This window comes from Hakea prostrata, chromosome 8, assembly GCF_041222555.1.
Source record: "Hakea prostrata isolate BN-2017 chromosome 8, UWA_Hpros_2, whole genome shotgun sequence".
Lineage (NCBI taxonomy): Eukaryota > Viridiplantae > Streptophyta > Magnoliopsida > Proteales > Proteaceae > Hakea > Hakea prostrata.
Window position 1 is genome coordinate 48,713,665 of NC_142607.1, and position 23,966 is coordinate 48,737,630.

Sequence of the window (23,966 nt, forward strand, 5' to 3'; positions counted from 1 at the left end):
GACTTTAGTTATGTCCAATGTTTGAGCAGGAACGGTCGCACATCAGATATGAAAGGAATCATACAATCTTGACTACTTGTTTTTATGGGAAAAGTTTCCTGTTTAAAGGAGCATTATTGCTTAGAATTCCACCGGAATAAAAATCTAGAAGTTGACAACTTCAGTTGGTCCACATTTTGATGGTTTTAACTTTTAATTGGGTTCATTTCGTGTAAGGGACGAAGCATAGAGGTTGAGTAAAACACGTCAAATTTTGTTTGTTTCAGTGCAGTGTGGTCCACTTTTGTATTCATTTTCAATCAACATTGGAAAACGTTCCTGAGAAATTCGTTCAAATTTTACTTGAATAATGTACACATTAGAAGAGTCTTGCGAAATTTCTTCCACCACGAACAAAATTTTTGGAAAAGTTTTTCAAAGTTTCTTCCACTAGAAAACAAAAATTTGAAAAGACTTTATCAGATGAGAAATTTACAACAAATATAAACGGTTGATTTTACAATTTCTTGCAAGTGGGTACGATCAAATGATTTTCCTTTTGGAAAGATTAAGATGCAAGTGTGTTGTTGGTATTTGAGTCACATTCAGTTGAAGTTATTATTATTTTTTTTTTGGGATCTGAGGTTCATTCGGGTTAACTTACGCATACCATGACTACATCCTCAGGAGAACTTTTATATAAAAATATAGAAGAGGCTTTGCCCCTGGCTTTGATGGGACTGACCTCCTAAGTAGAAGCGTTGGTTTTTTGCCAACTGAGCCACCCTTCGGGGTTTATAGTTGAGGTATTTGAGTTATATTCAACGTATGTTTTAATATAGGTCATGTGATTAGTTAAGATCCAATAGTGTAATCAGCCTTTGTGGAAGAGTGCAATCAACCATAGAATCTAATGTTGTTATATAAGTACTAGCTGAAAGCAACGGTTTGAATATTCAAAACTAGATTTTTTTTATTTTTTTTTTTTTTGGATAAGGTTCATCCGGGCCAGCTTACGCGCACCTATATTACATCCTCAAGGGAGATTTTATATATATATATATAATTAATGCCGCCGAACGGGTGCGAACCCAAGACCTCCCTACCTCCCCTAGGGAAGTTGGGCCTTTAACCGCTTTAGTAACCATCTTCTTTCTTAGGTATGCATATAAGGGCCCAATTCAAGGTATGAACTTTTTGTTTATCACCTGACGACCAAAACAGGCTCTAGTAGTTTGCTCAACTTCCTCAATTGTAATAACCCCCACAATCATCGAATTGTAGGTTCGAGTATCCGAGCGTCTAGTCGAAGAAGTCCATGTTTCAGCCCTAAGCCCATGGATCTAGATGAAGATGTTGAAGAACTTGCCTTGTTTGGAACCAGAAGAAGATCCAGTTAGAACTCGGATGGTGTGGGCAGGAGAATATCTAGTGTAAGAGAGTCAAGGATGGAAGATGTCAATGAGCGAGGTATACATAATGTTTAAGCTCACAGTAGTGTTAGGGATCAACCGGGAGTGCAAAATGCACAAGTACTGAAAATACTAGGGGGTGGTTGATTGACCAAGCAATTGCCACCCCTGACGGTTGATTCGAAATTACAGCTAGAAATGCCTATTTTGCCCCTAACACCTTATTTAAACCTCTTAAACCCTCTTTTCGTATTATTTTAATGCTGTAGATTGCTGTTGGGGATGGTTGCAACATCAAAGATCACATGTTTGGAGAAGGAAGACCTCGTTTCGCGGACAATCTCGTAGAGACTTTGTTGACTTTTAGATCCTAGAAGAAGGTAAGCTAACAACTCTCTTTAGTAGTTACTAATTGTAAGAAGTAAAATTTTGAGGAAAAAACCCTGAAGGGTGGATCAATTGGCAAAAGACCAACACTTTCACGTAGGAGGTTAGAGTTCGAGTCCCCTTGGGACTAAGGGCGAAGTTCCGTCTATATTAATTATACAAAATTTCCCTTGAGGATGTAGTTGAGGTCCGCGTGAGCTGGCTCGGATGAACTTCAGATCTGGAAAAAAAAAATTGAAAAAACCTTTAAAATGATATTTTGGATAGTTAAGATCAAATTTTTAGTAGAAAGGAAGAAAAAGTATTAAAATAGGTAATAAGTAAATATTTTTAAATTAATATGTAACATGGTTAAACATTTTTTTAACAAACTTATGAAGTAAATCTTTTTTAATACAATAGATCAAGACGATTTTTCCAAAGTATAAGCATGGGGTTAAGGGCAATATTGTACATTCACAAAATATTAAGGGCAATTTAGGAATTATAATATTCTCTAACCATGACTTAACAAGATTTGATAATAGAATATACAACAACAACAACAATAAACCTTGTCCCAACTAAATGGGGTCGGCTACATGAATTCTTGCCCTCCAATCAGTTCTATTCGAGGCCATGCTAGATACAAGGCCTAAGATATACATATCCTTTCTCACCACTTCTCCTAAGGTTATCTTAGGTCTAGCCCTAGCTCTTCTAGTTCCTTCAATATGAATTATATCACTTCTCCGTATATGAGCATTTATAGGTCTCCGTTGAACGTGGTCGTGCCACCTCAAACGACTTTCTCGAAGCTTATCATTTATGGGAGCAACTCCCAGACCAGCTCTAATATGATCATTTCTTATCTTATCCATCCGAGTTTTGCCACTCATCCATCTTAGCATCCTTATTTCTGCTACGCTAAGTTTATCTATATGATTCTTTTTAACAGCCCAATCACTCTGAGGAATCTCTTTATCTTCAAGTATCACCACCTCATCATTTGCCCGATTATGACTAAAGTTACAAATTAGATATTCTGTCTTCAATCTACTAAGTTTAAAGCATTTTGATTCCAAAGCTACTCTCCATGATTCTAATTTGGTATTAATCCCCACTTGGGTCTCATCAATCAACACAATATCATCCGCAAAAAGCATACACCAGGGGACCTCATCTTGAATGTCTTTGGTTAATTCATTAATTACTAGTGCAAATAGATATGGGCTTAAAGTTGACCCTTGATGTAATCCAACTGTTATCGGGAATTCATTACTTTGTCCCCCTATTGTTTTAACACTAGTCATTGAACCATCATACATATCCTTAAATATATCTACATATTTACTTGCAACACTTCTTTTCTCTAGTACTTGCCAAATTAACGCTCTAGGGACTCTATTATAAGCTTTTTCTAGGTCAATAAATACCATACGAAGGTCTTTCCTACATTCTATATATCTTTCCATAAGTCTCCTAATTAGGTAAATAGCTTCCGTTGTAGATCTTCCCGGCATAAACCCAAATTGGTTCTCTGTAGCTGTAGTTAAGTGTCTCAAACGGGTTTCAATTATTTTCTCCCATAATTTCATCGTATGGCTAATCAATTTAATGCCCCTATAGTTATTACAACTTTGAATATCTCCTTTATTTTTGTAAATTGGAACCATGACGCTTCTCCTTCATTCATCTGGCATTTTCCCTGTGCTCATAATCTTATTAAACAACTTAGTCAACCAAACTAGTCCATGGGTAAGCTCTTCCATACTTCAATTGGGATTTCATCAGGACCTTGTGTTTTGCCGAGTTTCATCCTCATTAAAGCTTCTTTTACTTTAAACATAGAAATTCTACGTATATAAGTTCGGACATTGGTGACATGGGAAAATGTGTAATCGTTCGAATCATAAGTGCTTGAAGAATGCTCATTTAATAAACTAGAGAAATATGTTTCCCATCTTTTTTTAATGTCCTCACAAACTAATACTTTACCATCTCCATTTTTAATGCATCTAACATGGTCAAGATCTCTATTCTTCCTATCCTTCATCTTAGCTATTTTATAAATAGATTTTTCCCCTTCCTTCGTGCCCAACTTATTGTATAACTCTTCATACTTCTTTTCTCTTGCTTTTCCCGTAATTTTCTTAGCTTCATTTCTATCTAATGGCAACTTGAACCTCACTATCCCACTACCACGGAGAGATAATAGAATATAATAGAAGATCCTCAATATCTTTATTTCTATTTTTATAATGATAATAGAATATACCATTATGAAAATTTAAGAGACATTTTGGGTGTTTCTACTAATTTAATATAGTCTTGGGGTGTTTGTACTTTTTACTATCCATTTTGTGGGGTTCCTAACATTTTTCCAATTTTTTTAACTGGTTAGATGGGACTTGTTTAAACTCTTTTCTTGACTTGATGCTCTTTAGTTCTCTCTAATTGGCAGAATGGATGACTCGAGATTTGTAGGTTTAGAAACTCACATGACCTTCATATGGTGACCAAAAAGATCGAAAATACTAGACTTCAAGACCTGGATTATTTGAATCTGTCATACACCATAAAGATAAATCCTATGTCCCATGTTTAGCTGGGATCAATCCGTCAGTCTCTCATTGGAAAGCTGAGATCGTCCAACCCTGACCAATAATTAATTGCCAAGTCAATGCATGGAGAGGTTGTGGATTCAAGCCTTGCGGATGACATTTCATTTTCAGTATTAAAAAAACACCAGTACCACTCAAAAAAAAATTGCTAAATTTGAAATTCTTTTTCTATAAATATTCATGGTTTTTTTTTGGGGATAAGAATAACTTATTAATGTTCGATAGTGATATCATTCTTTCTAACCTTGTGAAATTTTTTTATTTATTTTTTAGAACAAACAATTTTTATATATAAGAGATGAGGATATTACATAATATATCATCAGACAGAATTGAACCCACGACCTCTTCACTAGGAGGTGTTGGTCTTACTAACTGAGCAACTCTGCAATGGTAACCTTGGGATTTTGATATCATTTTTTTTCCTTCGTTCCCACATTTCCCTTCCAACCAAATAAGGAGGTATAGAGGCATAATTGAGGGGTGTGTGTGTTGAGCCCACCGTAGTTTTAACCCCAAAGAAAAAGCTCCCCATAGGAATGTGTATCTAAACCCAAGCCCAGCCACACCTTGACAGGGTTTTCCCAACTCCGGGCCCTATGTGATTGGCCTAGATTCCACTTGAATATCATGGCCCATTTATTTATATAACTAATAGAGTCCAACCATCATAACAGTGAGATATGTAGGTTTTGGAAAGCAAAATATCTAGAACAACTGTACAACGGTGGGCATCACAGGTACCACCACGTCAGATGCACCACACAAAAACGATCCACCAGCCCATGATTGTAAACCCACAAAAACCTCAGCCCAAGCCCAATTTAAACTTGCTGAAACTTCAAGAACAACTCAAAAATTTGAAGGCACTTGAAGCTCTTCTCTTTCACACTCTCTCACCCTTGTGACTTGTGTTTTGCCTCCCTCTTCGAAAATTCAAATCACCATTGATCGATCGATCGACCGATCAATCTGGCAATACCAAAAATGCCCGAGATTAGAGAATTGTATTCACCCTAACAATTCTAAGTTTTGCTACCTAAATCACCCTTCCCACTTCTCTTCTTCCTCACCACCAGCTTTGTCGAAATGCAAATCAACAACAGCAACTTACTACGCAGCTCTAGATCCTGGAGACAAGGTTGGGGGTGCATGTAGCTATGGCAATCTAGTGAAGCTACAGTAGGTCTAAGCAGATGGGCAGGAATTGGGGCCAAAACTGGCATATTAATGCTGATCTAAAGAATAAACCCCTCTCATTTGAGGTCACTTCCAGTGATGGAACCACAGTGACATCTTACACTGTTGCACCCAAGGACTGGAATTTTGGGTAGACCTTTGAAGGGAAACAATTCCATGCATAGGAACACTTCAAACAACAAAAACAAAATTTGGGTTTATTACTACTTGGGCTATTAGGTTACATGGGACCTCACAAAGCTTGATCAATTCTCCCATACCTTCCAAAATGCTACTGTGAAGCTTGATATGAAGTTGGAATCTGGACTAAATGAGGAAATATTTTTAGAAGGGATTTACCAACTGCCCATTTTAAAGGACAGACTCCCAAAACAGAAACATATAAAAACAGTTTTATTCAAGAACTGGTCTCCTAGAGCGGAAACATAATCAAGTGTATACTGAATAAGTTGGCAAAAGAATACAAAATATCATTGTACATCTTTTGCCTATAAAATAAAAAATGATTCCCAGCAGGCTAACTTAGCTTAAAACTTCTTCACCAAAAGGGAAGTAACTTACAAATAATGGCTAAAGAGACTAGCTTCTAGCTTTTAAGTACAAGCCAAAGGAAAACCTAAATAAACCTGATTTCTCAAGGAATATCCTTGTTGAAAAAACTTCACTTTTTTTTTGGTTTGCCAACCCCAGTTTCCAAGACTTTGCCTAGACTAATCCGGTGTTTGACCCGGGTCACACACCTGGCTGTGGTGGGTGAGTCTCCCAGTGGGAATTTTTTGCATCCACAAAGTTTCGATACCGAAACCTTGCTTAAGTGGAACAAGCTGCTTACCACTTGAACCAACCCCGTTGGTTAAAAAAAAAATCTTCACTTCTAGTAAGTTGGAAGTATACTGATAATTTATTGAATTCATATGAGGAAATTAGAGAAGACAAAGTTCCCAATGCACAGTCATGTTTTTGCATCCTTGTTCAAGATGTGGCAGACTCCTGTAGAACTGGAGCTACTACTAATGTCATTTTTGGGCTTGCTTTAGGATACAGGTCTATCATTATTCACGTTTTTTCCATAATTATTCTTGCAAACACAGATCCACTTATTGCAATGCAATGAACATCTCTTAAGTTAGGTCTTGTGAGTATTTCAAGTCCATTAAATAGCTAATACAATACAATAACTAGAAAGATATAAATTCACAATCACCTTGTAGACAGATTTAGTTGCTCAATATTGCTGCATTCTTGCTTTAAAAATATTTCTTTTTGATTGAATGTAGCTCTTTCACAACGTTATTCATACTCATACGTTCTCTAGGCAATTCCATGGAACACCGGACGGCAATTTCAACTATTGGTATTACGCAATTTTGCAATTTATCTATCAATTGATCAGGACCGTTAGCTCTGGTGAAAGCATCCTCTTTAGTTTCTCCGCTTTGATTTTCATTAGGTAGGAGTGTTGGATCTAAAATTTGAATCACGTGTCCAGGTAAAGATGCATTTGCAAATTTATGGAGATTCAAATCATCAATGAACATTTGATCTGTTGGTTTCTTCCCTGTGAACATCTCCAATAAAAGGATTCCAAAACTAAATGTGTCCCCTTGCATGCTTGCTTCTCCACCCATGCCATATTCTGAAATTTAAAAACCTATTAGTGTTATTGATATAATGATACAAGATTTGTAAACTAAGTAGTCAAAAGTGCTATATATTGATATCTCAAAATAAACTTATGTATCGTTTGTTACCTGGAGCAGCATAGCCAATAGATCCTTTTATCCCAATGGTGATAGTTTGACTCTCAGATGAATTGTCATCAAGTTCTAACAGTAGCCTTGCCAAACCAAAGTCACTAACATGTGCAGTCATGTCAATGTCAAGCAAAACATTGCTTGGCTTCAAATCACAATGAACAATAGGCACATCACAAAGATAATGAAGGTAATCCAATGCAGAAGCCACATCAATTGCGCTGTTTAATCTTTGAAGAAGGCTTAAACTCCTCGAGTTATTTTGTATCTCCGTTGGCGGATGCAACCAATCATTTAGACTCCCATTAGGCATGTACTCATAAACAAGGGCTTTGAAATCTTTTCCTTTTGAATCAAGACTTGAACAAGATGTTAAAATTTTTACAAGATTCCGATGCCGAATGTTTTTTAATGCCTTGCATTCAGCCAAAAAGCTCTTGTAAACTCTTGGATTTTGAAGGTTGAACACCTTGATTGCAACAATGGTTTCATCTTGGAAGAGAATCCCTTTATAGACAGAACCAAAACTACCAAAACCTATGCAATTTGATGAAGAGAATCCTCCAGTAGCTTGGAAGAGCTCTCTATAAGAAATTTTAAAGAATTGATCACCAATCAATGGATTGCTTGGAAGTTTACTTTTTGATCTTCTCATCCAGTAGAGAGTGAGAAAGGAAGAAATCAAAAGGAGACAAATAACCAAACTGATAGTCACCACAATAATTCTAAAAGACTTCTTTTGCTTCTTAGACCCATGGCTTACGCATACAGGTAGTTGCAGCTCTACAATTCCTCCACAAAGCTTAACATTTCCTTTCACTAAAATTGATGTTGCATTTCCAAAGATTCCTTTTCTGGGCACTTCCCCCTCAAGATTATTGAAAGACAAATTCAGACTCTGTAATGCTGAAAGTTTTTCTAGATCTTTTGGAATTTGTCCAGATAAGTTGTTGTTTGAGAGATCCAAATTTTGAAGCCCTTTCAAAAGAGTTAGAGATTGAGGAATGGTTCCTTCAAAAAAATTACCCCTCATATAAAGATGTTCCAAACTATTGCAATCACCAATGGAGGAGGGTATTTCTCCAAACAATTTGTTTTCAGAGATATCCTATTGTAGAAAGACTCTTCACGTTGCCAATTTCTATTGGTAGTGAACCAACTAGAGAATTTTTAGACAAATTGAGAGCAATTAAGGTAGGAATACTGAAGAGTTGTTTAGGTATTGGGCCTTGAAGGTTGTTTTCAAAAAGGTTTAGGACTTGTAACCATTGACATTTTCCAATGCTAGAAGGAATATTTGCATTGAAGTTGTTAGAATGCAAATCAAGTTCGTACAAATGGGTGAGATTGCCTATAAAGGAAGGTACCTTCCCTGAAAGTTTATTTTCTCCCAACAATAACCTTTCAAGCTTTGGAAGGTTCCCTATACTAGATGGAATATCACCCTCAAAAAAGTTATACTCCATGCTCAATGAGGTCAAATTGATGAGATTCTCAATTCCAGCAGGGATGGTTCCAGAGATTTGATTCATTCCTAAATCAATTACCCAGAGTTGTGTTGAGAGATTGGCTTTCAAGTTTGGAAGGGGACCCTTAAAACCATTCGAACCTAGGCCCAACTTTTCTAAACGTGTACAATTGAGCAAAAGATTTATGAAATCTAAATCACCAGCTTTCCCTGTTCCAAATTTGTTTTCTTCAATAACAAAAATTTGAAGACTTTGAAGAGCTCCTAATTTGGTAGGGACTGGCCCAACAAAGTTGTTTCCAGGAAAACTGATTATTTCAAGCATTGAAATATTGGAGATGGACTCCGGAATCATCCCTGAGAAAAGGTTCATTCCAATTTCTAAGGCTATGAGATTTGGAAGAGTAAGGCCTATGTCTTGAGGAAGGCTTCCATAGAATTGATTGTAAGCAAGAGAAACAACTTCAAGAGATGAGAGATTGTATAGTGAGAGAGGGATGATACCAGATAGGCTGTTTTGATGAAGTGCTAGACCGTATAAGTTTGTCAACTGACCGAAGGATTCCGGAATACTTCCTTGTAGTTTGTTTGTTCCCAAAGAGATAATCTGGATGGAGGAAATGTTGCCCAAAAAAGCCGGTATTTCTCCTGTTAAGCCATTATTATTGATAGAAACTATCTCCAACTTTGTCCAAGATGTGATTACTTCAGCAGGAATCTCCCCAACAAGATAGTTATTGGACAAGTAGATACGTCTTAGACGAGTGCAATTGGCTAAGCTAAGAGGAAGCTTTCCTTGGAGAGTATTGTTTTCAAAACTAATGAATTGCAGTCGAAATAGATTACCAACCTGTTGGGGGATTTGCCCATAGAAGCTATTGTCTCCAATATCAAGGAAACGCATAAATGTGAGATTTCCAATGGAAGGAGATATGCTCCCCGCCAATCCCTTCCCTTTTAGCTTCAATCTGATAACCCGTTGTTGATGAAGACGGCCGCATGTGATTCCTACCCAGTTACAAAAGTGGACAGAGTCATTCCAAGAACTTAGGGCTCCATATGGATCATTGATTATCTGTCTCTTGAACTCCAAGAGAGCAAGATGATCATTCCCTATAATGGCTGATTCTGACAGTGAACTCCCTGCAAAGAGAAGAATGATGAGAGGTAGAATAAGTGCTTGAACTGCCATGATCATGCAAGAATCAAATTTTGATATTCAAATTCACAATCTTTGAAGAAAGTATTGTGACATTTAAATGGATAGTTCCCAAGAAAAGAGATGATGTGAGCTGGAGGTTGACCTTTTGAGAAACCATGGACGTGGTGCATGTATGGACGTGGTGCATGTATGATTATAGCAACTTGATATTATAAAAATTTTAAGGATGGAAGGCTGTGTGATTCCGTTTCTCTAGGTTAGGAGCCATTATTGACTTCAAGGACCTAATTTTTGCAAGTAGACGATTATCTTTTTCTTTTTTGCAAGTAAACAATTTAAATACTAAAGCCTTGGCTTCTTGTCTTACGGCTGCTAAAGGAAGGTAAAGTTGGATTTTAAGTTGTGGTTTTGTGCATGTACAAAGTCAATGGTATAGATTTTAAAAAATCTACATAATCTTCATTAAACATTCAACAGTCGAAAAGTCTGAAAGCACTAGGCTTCAAGACCTGGATGATTTGAATCCACCATACAAGTGGAGGTCTAGCCTGTGGACCACATTGGCTGGGATTGATCCATTCGTCTCTCAGTGGATAGCTGAGATGGATGCTACTATCTAGGTTATCTCATCCCGTGGTCCCCATTGCGCATTTGGCTCGTCGAGCACTCACCTAAAATTAATCACTAATTCTGGAGAAGTAGCAGCTGTGAAGATTAAGGGATCAAAAACAGGGTGGCTGCAGATGGGCATGAATTGGGGCCAAAACTGCCATATTAATGCTGATCTGAAGAACCAACTCCTCTCATTTGAGGTCACTGCTAGTGATGGAACCACAGTGACATCTTACAATGTTACACCCAAGGACAACACTTCAAACAACAAAAACAAGAAATTGGGTTTATTACTGGACTCAAAAAACAAAAAAAACAAAAACTTGGGCTACCAGGCTTCATGGGACCTCACAAATCTTGATCAATTCTCCCATACCTTCCAAAAAGCTATGATCTGATGTGGGATTCTGGACAAAATTAGGAAATATTTTTTTGAAGGGATTAACCAAATGCTCATTTTAAAGAATGGCCAGTCTCCCAAAACAGAAACATGTAAGAACAGTTTTACTCAAGAACTAATCTTCCAGAATGGAAAAGAAACCAAATGCATACTAAATAAGTAGTAATGGACCTTACAACATAATATGTCACTCTAAATCTTTTGCCTATATCATCAAAAATGATTCCCAACAGGTTAACTAACCATAAAACTTCTTTTTCAAAAGCAAAGTAATGTACAAGCAAAAGGAGAACCTAAATAAATCTGATTCCCCAAGGAATGTCCTTGTTGCAAAAACTTCACTGAGTATGTTGGAAGTAAACTGATAACTTACTGAATTCTCATGAGGAATGATAAAAGAAATATCATTAAATTAGGCTACTATCACTAGACGAGCCACCCACCAGCAAAAGACAGTTTTTCCTGGTGACTGCAACCTGCAAAAGACCACCACAGGAAAATAAAAAAATAAAAAAAATAAAAAGAAGAAGTAAAAAGAAGAAGAAAGCAGCTAATACAAGATATGATTACAAAAGAGAAGCAGGACCCATGCGAAGCCCTTACCTACCCGCCCATCGCAAGTTTGACTGCAACTGAATTGGCAGGTCTGCAAGAAAAGGAGGAACACCCTGAAGCAGAAAGGGCCCTAGCTCATGATATGATATATAAATGCATACAAATAAAACTTAGAGATGCTCTTTGAGGTTTCTGCTGGTTCATGTAATCACAGCTCTAATATCCCATACCAAAAATGGGGTTCCAGACTTGATGCAGAAGTTAAAAGATAGAGACACCGAAAAGCGAGTCAATATGACCCTTCTCATATGATCTATTCAGTCACATTGATAATCTGCATCCAAAGATAGAATACATTCAAGAAGAAATGGGTGTTTTTACAAAACCATGTATAATTCCAGTAATTACAAAACAATAAAGGATACCCGTTTTCTGCATTCAGCTGTTATTACTGCCACCCCTCCAGAAAGCCAAGCGAGGAATCTGTGATAATAGGGATTCCATGACTGCTGAAGGACTTCTGTTTTCTGTGAACTGCTCCTTACTTCCCACTTGAACTTCACTATTCCGCCAGAATTTAATCACATGGAGGCTCTCTTCCTCAGTGGATCTCTGGACAATAATTCGGGAAGCATAGCCCTTCTCGCTCATCATACGGCATATTTGAGAAGGGTTGTTAGCAGCTAGCATGACCATGTACAACCAACCCCTTTCTGACAACAGTTTGTCTGCAATGGGTAGGATCCTGTCAATGACACTCCGCCCATTCTCACCTCCTGCCCAAGCAGAAGTAATCCCATCACGATCTACTTCATCTTCTGGTGTTGGTACAAAGGTGGGTTCACAACCATCACATCCTCCATGCCTGACAACCGTCTCTCCAACCCAGATGCAATATCTGTCAGTATCACCTCTGCATGGACCCCATGGGCCTTCAATGTTTCACTGGTCACCCTCACAGCATGAGGATTAATATTAGTGGCAAAGTAATTGACCTGAGCACCCTCCTGCCCTAGCATGATTGCTAGTGATGTGATCACATAACCACTACCACAACCCAATTCTATGCACAATGTTGGCCTATGCATTAACAAGTTATTTCTGTCAGCTAGTTGAGCGTCAACAAGGGCAAAAGAATCATCACAGGGCTCATAAACCTCAGGATAGGAGCTCACAAGCTGGATTTGGGCACTTCTGGCAGACATCCTGTATGAGACCTGCAGACAAAGAAGGTTCAAGTTTTATTGAGTGGGACAAGCACAATAGCAAGAAAACAGAGAAGCCAAAAGCTTGACGAACCAATATATTCTTCAATGTGGAACCTAAAAAGAAGAAATAGGTTATGGCTGCTGCTGTGACAAAGCAGTCAAGCATTGAAGCTTTTTTTTTTTTTTTAAATTACATGAGGGGGCTAATTTGAACAGTAAAATAATTTCCATGTGTTTGTTATGTCATACCCTTTCTACTCAGCAATTTTGATCCCCATAGCCTTAAGCAATATCAGAAAACATCACTTCTTCAAGGAAACCAGAAAACTTAGGGTCACATTCACAGGAGAGAATTTCAAAATGAAAACCATGGACCTATACACGTAGTAAATCCAGGGGATTGAATGATTTTGATGGTTAGGATATATAGAATGTGAAATCTACAAATGAAGAGAAAAGGTGGCGTTTTAAAAGGTTCAGAACCCACAACATTATCACACGAAACCTCATCTAGAAAAACAAACCCAAGATTTTGTCACAACACTTTGCCATCCTCAGGAATGAAGCATATTGACAAAGCTACAAAAGAAATTCTCAGATTTATAGCTTACCAGTCTATTGTTAAGTTCATCCTCTTCCTTTGTGCTGATAAAGGGCAGGGAGGGCTTTATGGCATTGTCTTCTAGAGAAGGTTCCATGTCAACTCCCCACATTAGTAGAAACCTGAACCAAATTTTGTGGCAAACATATCAGACAATGGAAAATGGATGCATGAGTAACAAAATAAAAGTAGAAGAGATATGAATGCAGTGATGCTTTAGGATAGGAGGTGAAAGGAAAAAAGAGGAGCATAAATTCAATTCAATTCATCTAACTAAGCCTATTCCTAACTGAAAAGGAAATAGCATCCAACCTATATAAAAATTACAATTAAAAGTACATGTTTCGAGGGGAAAATGCTCCATATCATCCAACTTCTTTTTTTTTAAATTGTACCAAATACCCAGCTTTTGCCAACTAAACAATGCAACCTTAATATGAACAAGTAGTACAACAAAAACAACACTGAGCAAAATTGCAGGAATTTAGGGGTCCAAAGCCACATGCTCAGTGCAATCAAATTAAGCAAGAGAAATATAAAGAAAGCCATAAACATGTGGACAATAATTTTACTCATTTCAGCTTAGTGACCCAACAACCATAGATAGAATTTTGGTTTGCTACCAAAACAGGACTTGTTCTTCTTCCTCTACATAAGTCTGGTCAATATTGTTTTGTTATTTGACGCTTTAGCCTCGGGAAAAAACTTCGAACCAAATACGACGGTAGTCCTCCCTCCTTCCCAAAGCTAGTGAAACACACATCACCTTTCATAGAAAAAGTCCCCTCTCTTTCTCTTAACAAAGTTTGAAAAGATAGATATAAACTATAGCTTTGAGCATATAACATTTATTGATAAATGATAAACTGAACTTAAGGTAGACTCTAATGAAGGTTCAGATCCACTACTTAGAGAAACCATAGGCTTAATAAGATTGCTAGAACAAACACCACAAAATAGCGAATCGAAAAATAAACAAAAACGAAAACACACAAAGATTTAACGTGGTTCACACATTGATGTGGTATGCTACATCCATGGGCGAAGAAGAAGAGTTTTTCCACTATGTAGAAGAACAGAAAAGAGAACTCACAACCAATCGCAAAGAACGACGTTACAAGAACTCTCACCCAAAACCCTAATCCAAAATCCCAAATCTCTCAATAATATGGTAGGCGAACATAAGATACATATATATATACTCCAATCGAGTAAACGGGTCAACCCATTAGGTCGGGTCGTACCATACAACGGAGGCTCCGCCCCCCACAGACCCCTTTATAGATCTACACAAACGGGTCATTCGGGTAGCCCACCAAAATATGTCGGTGTAGGTCCATCTTCCAAATTGGGTACAAGAATTCGGGTCAAAACATAACAAACCTCCACCTTAACTTGAATTCTCCCACTAAGTTGAATAATCTTCATCTTCTCCAAAAGCCCCTTTATGGGCTAAGCACTAATGTGACCAACTCCAATCAAGTCCAAGCAATGCTTGAACTGCCAGTACATAATGGCTTTGTCAACATATCAGTTGGATTGTCTTCAGTACCAATCTTCAATACTTGGATATTGCCTTCAGCAACTATCTCTCTATTATAGTGATACCGAACATCAATGTACTTTGTCCTCTCATGATACATCTGATATCTAGTCAAGTGAATAGTACTTTGGCTATCACAATGGACAACAATCACCTCCTGAACCATGTTGAGTTCTCCAAACAAGCCTCTAAGCTAAATAGCTTCTTTAACTGCTTCAATCATTGCCATATACTCTACTTGTAGTAGATAATGCAATTATAGCCTGTAAAGTAGCCTTCCAACTAATCGCACAACCTCCCAAAGTAAACACATATCCTGTGAGTGACCTTCTTTTGTCAAGATCACCTTCATCTGAGTCAACATAACCTGTCAACTTGTTACCATTCCTCCCAAATTCCAAACACACACCAAAAGTCCCCTTCAGATACCTAAATATCCTTTTCACTGCTTCCTAATGAGTTTTACCTGGATATGATAAATATCTACTCACCACACTAACTACCTGGGAAATGTTAGGTCAAGTGCACACTATAGCATACATAATGGAACCAACTGCACTAGAGTATGGAACACATGACATATAACTCACCTATTCATCTGTCTGAGGTGATAGAGCAGTTGAAAGCCTAAAATGAGATGTAATTGGAGTACTAACAGGTTTTGCATCTTTCATGCCAAAACGCTCCAACACCTTCTCTATGTATTTTTGTTGAGATAGTCATAGGTTCCTTGCCTTTCTATCCCTCTTGATTTCCATACCAAGAATCTTTCTTACAGCCCTCAAGTTTTTCATCTCAAATTCAATACTTAACTGTTACTTCAACCTGATGATCCCATCCATATCTTTATCAGCAATTAACATATTATCCACATATAGCAGCAAATATATGAATGAACCATCAAAAAGTCTTCTAAAGTATACACAATAGTCATACTTGCACCCACTGTAACCCAAAGTAGCCATGACAGAATTAAACCTCTTATACCATTGTCTAAGAAACTGTTTCAAACCATATATAGACTTTTTCTACAATAAAATCCTTAGGCCGATGCATGTTGTTGGATTCTACTAGGACTTGTACTAGGACTACAATTAGAGTTTGTATTCATGTAAAATTATATTCCTTGTAATAGTTTACTTTCCACTTAATATAAATAGAGGGCTTGAGATCATTGATCAATACGCTATTCTGCCAAACATTGTGTTTCTACATGGCATCAGAACCTGAATACGATTAGGGAACCTACCTCCTGGCCTCTCTCTCGTTGTCGCAGAGTGTCGAACTATCTCTTTCAAAACCATCACCTCTCTCCCGTTGCAGCTCTTCAAACCCATCAAAAACTGATAGAAATCCATCGCCCTTTCTTTCTGGCAGTTTTTCAAACCCATCAAAACCCATTGCCCCTTCTTTCTGGCTATTCTTCAGTACCACTGCTGCACTACGCTGCTGCATACGGTGAGAAAAGACCAAGAACAGAGAGGGGAAAAAAAAAAGGAAAGAAGAAGAGCAGAAGAAGCCTACACTACCGCTGCTCCTGCAACCTTTTTTTTTTCTTTGATTCTTCATCTGAAGCCTGGTTCTTCATCTAAAGCCTGTGATTGAGGTTCTTTGATTGGGGTTCTAAAGTGTTTCGATTAGCCCAAAACAAAATAGATGTTTGAGGGTTAATTTTGTAAATTTGCATTTGCAGGGACTTATATGTAAAGTTGTATTAGTTCCAAGACTTATTTGCAAATTCAGATTTTTCAGGGACATATTTGTCATCACTGAAGAAAAAAAAAAAAAAAAGTGAAGACATGGTGTTCCTTATATGCACTCTTTAAATTGTGATTTGGCTATTGACTTCTGCGACGTTTTAGTTGAAAGGTGAAGACTAAAGAACTGCAGACAATTTTTTCAACATGGCAACTACAGAAGGTACTATTGCTCCCACCGGCTCCGAACATTACCCCACTCTTCATCCTCTTTCGGTAAGATTTGATGGAACAAATTATTTGATTTGGTCTCGATTTGCTTACTTGACTATTGCTGGAAGAGGACTTGTTGGACACATTACGAGCACCACTATCAAACCTACTACCACAGGTGTTTTACAAGATAAATGGATCTTGAATGACTCTCTTATTATGTCATTCCTTTTGAATTCCATAAATCCAACTTTTGCCTGTGGATACCTATTACTTGATACTACAGCCAAAATCTGGAAGGCTACTACTGAAACCTATGGACAATTGGGGAATGATGCACAGGTTTATGAGCTACGAAAGAAGCTTCATGAGATTACCTAAAAGGAACTGACTATGGCCCAATATTATGCTGAATTGTGATCTCTTTGGCAGGAGTTGGATCATTATGGGGATTATCACCCCACTAATCCAAATGATGTGACTACTTATAGGAAGCACATTGATAAGATTCGGGTATATACTTCTTGGCAGGTTTGAATGTGGAGTATGATCAGATCAAAGTGCAAGTATTAAGTCGTTCTCCCTTTCCTACACTAGAACAGTCTTATGCACTTGTTCAGTGTGAGGAAAGCCGTTGATTAATGATGCTTCATGCTCCTATTGTGGAGAAATCAGCTTTACAGTCTGTTAGCACTAAATCTAATTCAACTAAGGAGATTGTCAAGTGCGAACACTGCCACAAACCATACCATACCAAGGCCAATTGTTGGAATCTCCATGGGAAGCTTGCTGATTTTGAACAAAAAGAGCACAAAAAATAGGAAAACCGAAAGCTCATATTTCTGAGACAGTTTCCACAACACCCTCTGCAGACGTTGGTCTTTCACACATGAGGAGTTAGCTACTTTGCGACGTATTCTGTAGTCTTCTACTGCCGGTACAGCCTCTACCACTGCTTCCTCTACTAACCAAACCAACTCCTACCTTGCTACTTCAGGTAAAACTTTTACAGGCTTCCAAGTTTCTTCAGTTTCTACTCCTTGGATTATTGATATAGGAGCCACAAATCATATGACAGGTTTATCCTCCTTTTTCTTACAATATTCTCCAACTTCTAGAAAGGATAAAGTTCGAATTGCTGATGGCTCCTATTCTTCCATTGCTGGAAAAGGAACCATTCAACATTCTCCATCACTTTCTTTGTCTAAAGTTTTACATGTTCCCTCTTTCTCTACTAACTTCCTCCCTATCAGTAGTCTTACACATGACTTGAATTGTAAAATGACATTTTTCTAATCTTACTGTGCCTTCCAGGATCTGGTAATAGGGAAGGAGATTGGACATGGTAAACTAGACAATGGACTTTATTTGCTCGAGCCGATTGAAGGATCTACTTCTGCTCTGACTACATCTTCTAATCAGGTCCATTCGGTAATATCAGACCTTAATTAGTGGCACCGTAGGCTAGGTCACCCCCTCTAGGAACTCTAAAGAAAATATTTCCTGATTAGTTTCTTATTGTAATGAGGATGATTTTTTTTGTGAAGCCTGCATTTTTGCGAAGCTGACTCGTTCTACTTATTTACCTTCTCTTCATAATAGAAAAACTATTCCTTTTATGCTAATTCATACTGATGTGTGGGGTCCCTGCCGACGTGTGTCTATTATTGGCCATAGGTACTTTGTTATTTTTATTGATTGTCACTCTCGTTCTACATGGATTTATCTTTTAAAACAAAAAAAAAATGAAGTTTTTCGATGTTTTCGTGATTTTCATAATATGATTAAAACTTAGTTCAATGCAACTGTGAAGATCCTTCGCAGTGACAATGGCACAAGAATATTGATGGTGAATTTCAGAGATATCTCTCTGACTCTGGCATAATACACCAGACCAGTTGCGTTCATACGGCTGCCCAAAATGGGGTTGTTGAAAGGAAGAATCGGCATCTCTTAGAGATAGCCCGTTCCATTATGATTGCTATGAATGTACCTGACCAATACTTGAGTGATGCTATACTCACTGCTTCTTACCTTATGAATAGGATGCCCAGTAGGATACTTGGTTTTAAATGTCGTAATGAGATTCTCCAAGGAGCCTCTTTTTTTATTATTCCCCCAAAGATTTTTGGATATGTGTGTTATGCCAAAATCACTGCCCACCAGAGAAAGTTGGCTCCCCGCGGCCTATGCTGCATATTTTTGGGGTATTCTGCTACTCAGCAAGGATATAAATGTTATCATCCTCCTTCCAGGAAAACCATTGTATCCATGGATGTAATTTTTAATGAGTTTTGCCCTTACTATTCACCTCTCCAGGGGGAGAATTCTAGAGGAGAGGTGTTCTTTCCGACTCTAGATCTTCCTATCACACACCAACACAACTTAAGAGTCCCAGAAGAGTTTCCTGACCAGGGGGAGACTACTGCCAGTATACCTGAGGACTCTAATCCTCCCCTTTCGTTTTCTGAACCATGTGAAAAACCTAGCCAGGGGGAGACCACTCTTGTGAGACAAATTGTTAAGGTCTTTCAAAACCAGATTGACCAGAATAAGGAGGTGTAGACTTATCAGAGGAAGAATTACAACTAGCTAAAGCAGGTGGAGAAAGGTGATACGTTACCACTTCAGTCTTTTGCTCCAGAATCAGATTCTACTGTTCCCCTTAACGTATCTTCTTCTGATCTTCCTACTTTTGTTAGAAAAAAAAGTCAGATCTTATACTCAACATCCCATAGCTAAATATATTTCTTATAATTCTTTGTCTGACTCCTACCGTGCTTTTATATCCACTCTATCATCTGTATCTTTTCCTAAAAGTTGGCAGGAAGCCTATGCTGATAAGAGATGGAAGGCAACTATGGTAGAGGAAATGCAGACAATGAAGAAAAATGACACTTGGGAGTTGGTTACACTTCCTCCAGGAAAAAAACCAGTGGGCTGCAAATGGGTATTTGTGGTTAAACAAAATATGGATGGATCAGTCAACAAGTTGAAAGCTAGACTAGTTGCAAAGGGGTTTACCTAGACCTATGGGATTGATTATTAGGGGACTTTTGCCCCTGTTGCGAAACTAAATACTGTCAGAGTTCTGTTGCCTGTAGTTGTGAACAAATACTGGAATTTGCACCAACTAGACGTAAAGAATGCCTTCTTACAAGGGGAGTTAGCGGAAGAAGTCTATATGGAAATCCCACACGGTTTCTCCGATGACAATATTGCAGGAAAAGTTTGTCGATTGAAGAGGTCAATTTATGGGTTAAAACAATCTCTTAGATGCTGGTTTGGACGCCTCCTGAAGGCAATGACTTCTATAGGGTACAAGCAAAGCAATGCTGATCATATACTATTTGTCAAGAAGTCAGGTACTAACATCACACTTATCATTGTCTATGTAGGCGATATTGTCATCACAGGGAATGATGGTGAAGAAATTCAAAAGTTAAAGGACTTTCTTGGCAGAGAGTTTAAAATTAAAGATCTAGGGAAGTTACAATATTTCTTAGGGGATCGATCAGACACGGTGGTTCCGGCGCCGGAATGAAAGCTATTGAGGGAGAAGGTATATTCCTATCCCAAAGAAAATATGTCCTAGATTTATTATCAGAAGTGGGAATGTTGGGGTGTAAAGCAGTTGAGACCCCTATTGAAGCTAAATCTAAACTTAAAGAAAAAGAGGGAGAACCAATGGACAAAGGAAGATAACAAAGGCTGGTAGAGAAGCTTCTTTACTTGTCCCACACCAGGCCAGACATCGCTTATGCTGTAGGGATAGTGAGCCAATTCATGCATGATCCATATTTAGCTCATATGAAGGTTGTTACCAGAATACTACAGTATTTGAAGGGAACTCCTGGAAAAGGAATACTTTTGTCATCCATTGATAATCTAAAAGTAAAAGCATACACTGATGCAGACTAGGCTGGATCTCCAGACAGAAAGTCAATTTCAGGTTACTGTACCTTTATTGGAGGTAATTTAGTTACTTGGAGTAATAAGAAACAGAATGTGGTAGCTTTATCTAGTACCGAAGTTGAATATAGAGCAATGGTTCGTGGAGTTTGTGAGTTACTATGGTTGAAAAGCTTACTGCAAAATATTGAAGTCTAAGTTCCAAACCTATGATGTTATATTGTGACAACAAGGCTGCTATTAGTATTACTAATAATCCGGTGCAATATGATTGAACTAAGCACATTCAAATTGACATATTTTTTGTCAAAGGAAAGTTGGAACAAGAGCTTATCTGCATGCCTTTTGTAAGATCTGGAGACCAAGTAGCAGATGTTTTCACTAAGGGTTTGAAAGAAAGAGATTTCCTTCCTATTGTAGGCAAGTTGGACATGACTAATATCTATGCCTCAACTTGAGGGGGAATGTTGGATTCTACTAGGACTTCAATTAGAGTTTGCATTCATGTAAAATTATATTCCTTGTAATAGTGTACTTTCCACTTAATTATAAATAGAGGGCTTGAGATCATTAATCAATAAGATATTCTGCCAAACATTGTGTTTCTACACATATAAATATGTTCTTCTAGTTCACCTTGCAAGAATACAGTTTTCACATCAAGTTGTTCTAACTTCAATAGCAACAAAAGCAAGCAAAACATGAATGGAATTATGTTTAACAAGTGAAAAAAACATCATTAAACTCAACACCTTGTACTTGACTATACCCTTTTGCAATCAATCGTATCTTGTATCTAGCATCCCCATCACCTGTGGTGGATTCTTTCTTCTTGTAGACCCATTTGCAACCAACAATCTTCTTCCCTCTAGGCGGCTTAACAAGCTCCCATGTCTGATTTTTATAAAGAGACTCAATCTCCTCATTCATGGCCATCAACCACTTTAAAAAATCAACTGAGGAAATAGCTTATGAATATGTTGTAGGTTCATTATTATCAATTGTATCTGCAACAGACAATGCATAAGCAACAATTTCAGCATGCCCATATTTTTGTGGTGGCCTAATGTTCCTCTTTGGCCTATTTCTGGCAATATTTTACTCCTCTTCTTCTTGATTCCTTGGAACACCTTCTTCTTCACTAAAAGTGGGCGGCTGAACTGAAGTTGATTATGCATTCTTTAAAGATGGATCATCCATTTCAAATTCTACCTTCTCCTCAGAATTTTTCTAACTTTCTTCACTATGAATATGGGTTTCTTTCTAGGATTCAACATAGCAGACTCATCAAAAGTTACATCTTTGCTAATAATAAATTTAGGATTATGTGGATTAGGACCCCATAACCTGAATCCCTTAATTCTAGATCCATATCCAAGAAAAATACACTTCTTATCCCTAGGTTCCAACTTCCCATCATTCACATGTGCATAAGTAGGACATCCAAAAACTTTTAAATAACTGTAATCAGGAGGTTTACCTAACCATACCTCCTCTGGAGTTTTGCACTCAATAGCCATGTAGGTAGACCTATTTACCAACCATGCTGCTGTATTTATTGTTTCCGCCCAAAACTCCTTGCCTAATCCTGTATTTGACAACATACACCTTGCCTTTCTAACAAAAATCTATGCATACACTTTGCAACTCCATTCTGCTTAGGTGTCTTCACAATTGTGTGGTGTCTTGCAATCCCCTCATTCCTGCAGAACTCATTGAAGTCTCCTTCACATAATTTTAGGCTATTGTTTGTTCTCAATCTTTTAATTTGCTTCCCAGTCTGATTCTCAATCAAAATCTTCCATTGTTTGAAAGTAACAAACACTTCACTTTTGTGCTTCAAAAAGTAGACCCAGACCTTCCTAGAATAATCATTAACAAAAGTAAGTAAATACCTGACACCTAACTCCCTTTAAAGGAACCTTGGATGGTCCCCACAGATTTGAATGAATGTAGTCTAGAGTTCCTTTGGTCATGTGAATAGCAGTACTAAAACTAACTCTCTTCTGCTTTCCGAACACACAATGCTCCTAGAACTCCATCTTTCTGTACTTTGACCATACAATAGACTTTTGCTCAATGCAGCCATCCCTTTTTCACTCATATGGCCTAGTCTCATGTGCCATAATTTTGTGGTATTTAAATTAGAAACTGATGAAGTTGTTGCAATGGATCCAATGATTGTAGTAACTTGCAAGAAATACAAATTTCCAACATTCTTTCTGATGAGGGAGAAATATATCAGAAGAATCTCCGGTAAAAACCAAACCAGTTCGGTTTAACCGAACAGGCTGAGTTGGATGAACCAACCAACAGAATAGTAAGGCGTATTCTAAGAAGACTTGTGGCCAAGGAAACAGTGTTCAAAATCTAACTATTCGTATTCGAGTAGGATTCAATCACTAAGATTCATATTGCCGACTTACTAAGGTTTGAGTTCCAGTAAAACTCCTACCAAGAAAAGCTATAAAAAGGTATGACATCACAAAAGAAAGGTACGCTGAATAGAACTATCATTATTCGAATTCTTATTGTTCATTACTTTCTTGTCTTCCTTAGTCGGATCCCTAACTAGATCGTCGGAGGTGAAAACTCGACCTCCACGGTCGAGCTCATTCTTGGCAGTTCAACCGGCTGAAGGGACGAACAGGATTGTGTAGCAACAATTGGCGCCGTCTGTGGGAACCTCTGATCAAAAAGCCATTATGAGGACAAGATCAAGTTTGGTAATCGAAGATGGGTTTGACGGAGAAAAGGAGGTCGACCAAGGCAACCTAGGGGGCATTCTGAACCTCCCAGGAATGGAAAAAATTCCCGAACTCCAGATTCAGCAAGATCCTCCAATTCTTCCAGATCCTCAAGCAAGTAAATACGCAACAATGCATCAAATTGTCGAAGTTCAAAAGGAACAATCTGCGATGAGAAAAGAAATCTCATCCCTAAGTGAGTTGATCAGGATGGCCATACAACACGTAATTGCTCCCCAAGCAGATTCTCAGAAAAAACAAAAAAGTCCCGAAGGGAGCAGGCGTGACCTACCACCCGTGATCGACCAGATACCTCAACAATCTCAAAAGGAGCTGCAGAAAGACACAGCAAAGTCTCGAACCTCGAAAGAAGTTATTCCAGAAAAGAATCCTCTAGTCCACGAAGACGGAGATCGAGGAAGCAGCACAGATCCAGCAAAAGCTTCAAAGGACAAAAAGAATCATAATGGTTCAAAGAAGCGGGATGAAGAGATGAATAAGCGCATCACCGAC

The 23,966-nt window shown here is 38.0% G+C and overlaps 1 protein-coding gene and 1 pseudogene across 2 annotated transcripts; both read right to left on the reverse strand.

Moving 5' to 3' along the window:
* Window positions 1-6,389: 6,389 nt before the first annotated feature.
* On the reverse strand, window positions 6,390-11,864 carry LOC149008343 (LRR receptor-like serine/threonine-protein kinase EFR). Its single transcript, XM_089166322.1, is given in 4 exon segments — window positions 6,390-7,217; window positions 7,333-8,443; window positions 8,445-11,453; window positions 11,581-11,864. Coding segments are annotated over 3 exon segments (3,057 nt in total). The 5' UTR covers window positions 10,002-11,453; window positions 11,581-11,864; the 3' UTR covers window positions 6,390-6,828.
* Window positions 11,865-11,872: 8 nt separating this feature from the next.
* LOC149008344 (uncharacterized) lies at window positions 11,873-14,537 on the reverse strand (annotated as a pseudogene). Its single transcript, XR_016175139.1, has 2 exons — window positions 13,352-14,537; window positions 11,873-12,749 (listed from the first exon to the last, which is right to left on the reverse strand). The product of XR_016175139.1 is annotated as an uncharacterized LOC149008344 (transcript).
* Between the last annotated feature and the right edge of the window lie 9,429 nt (window positions 14,538-23,966).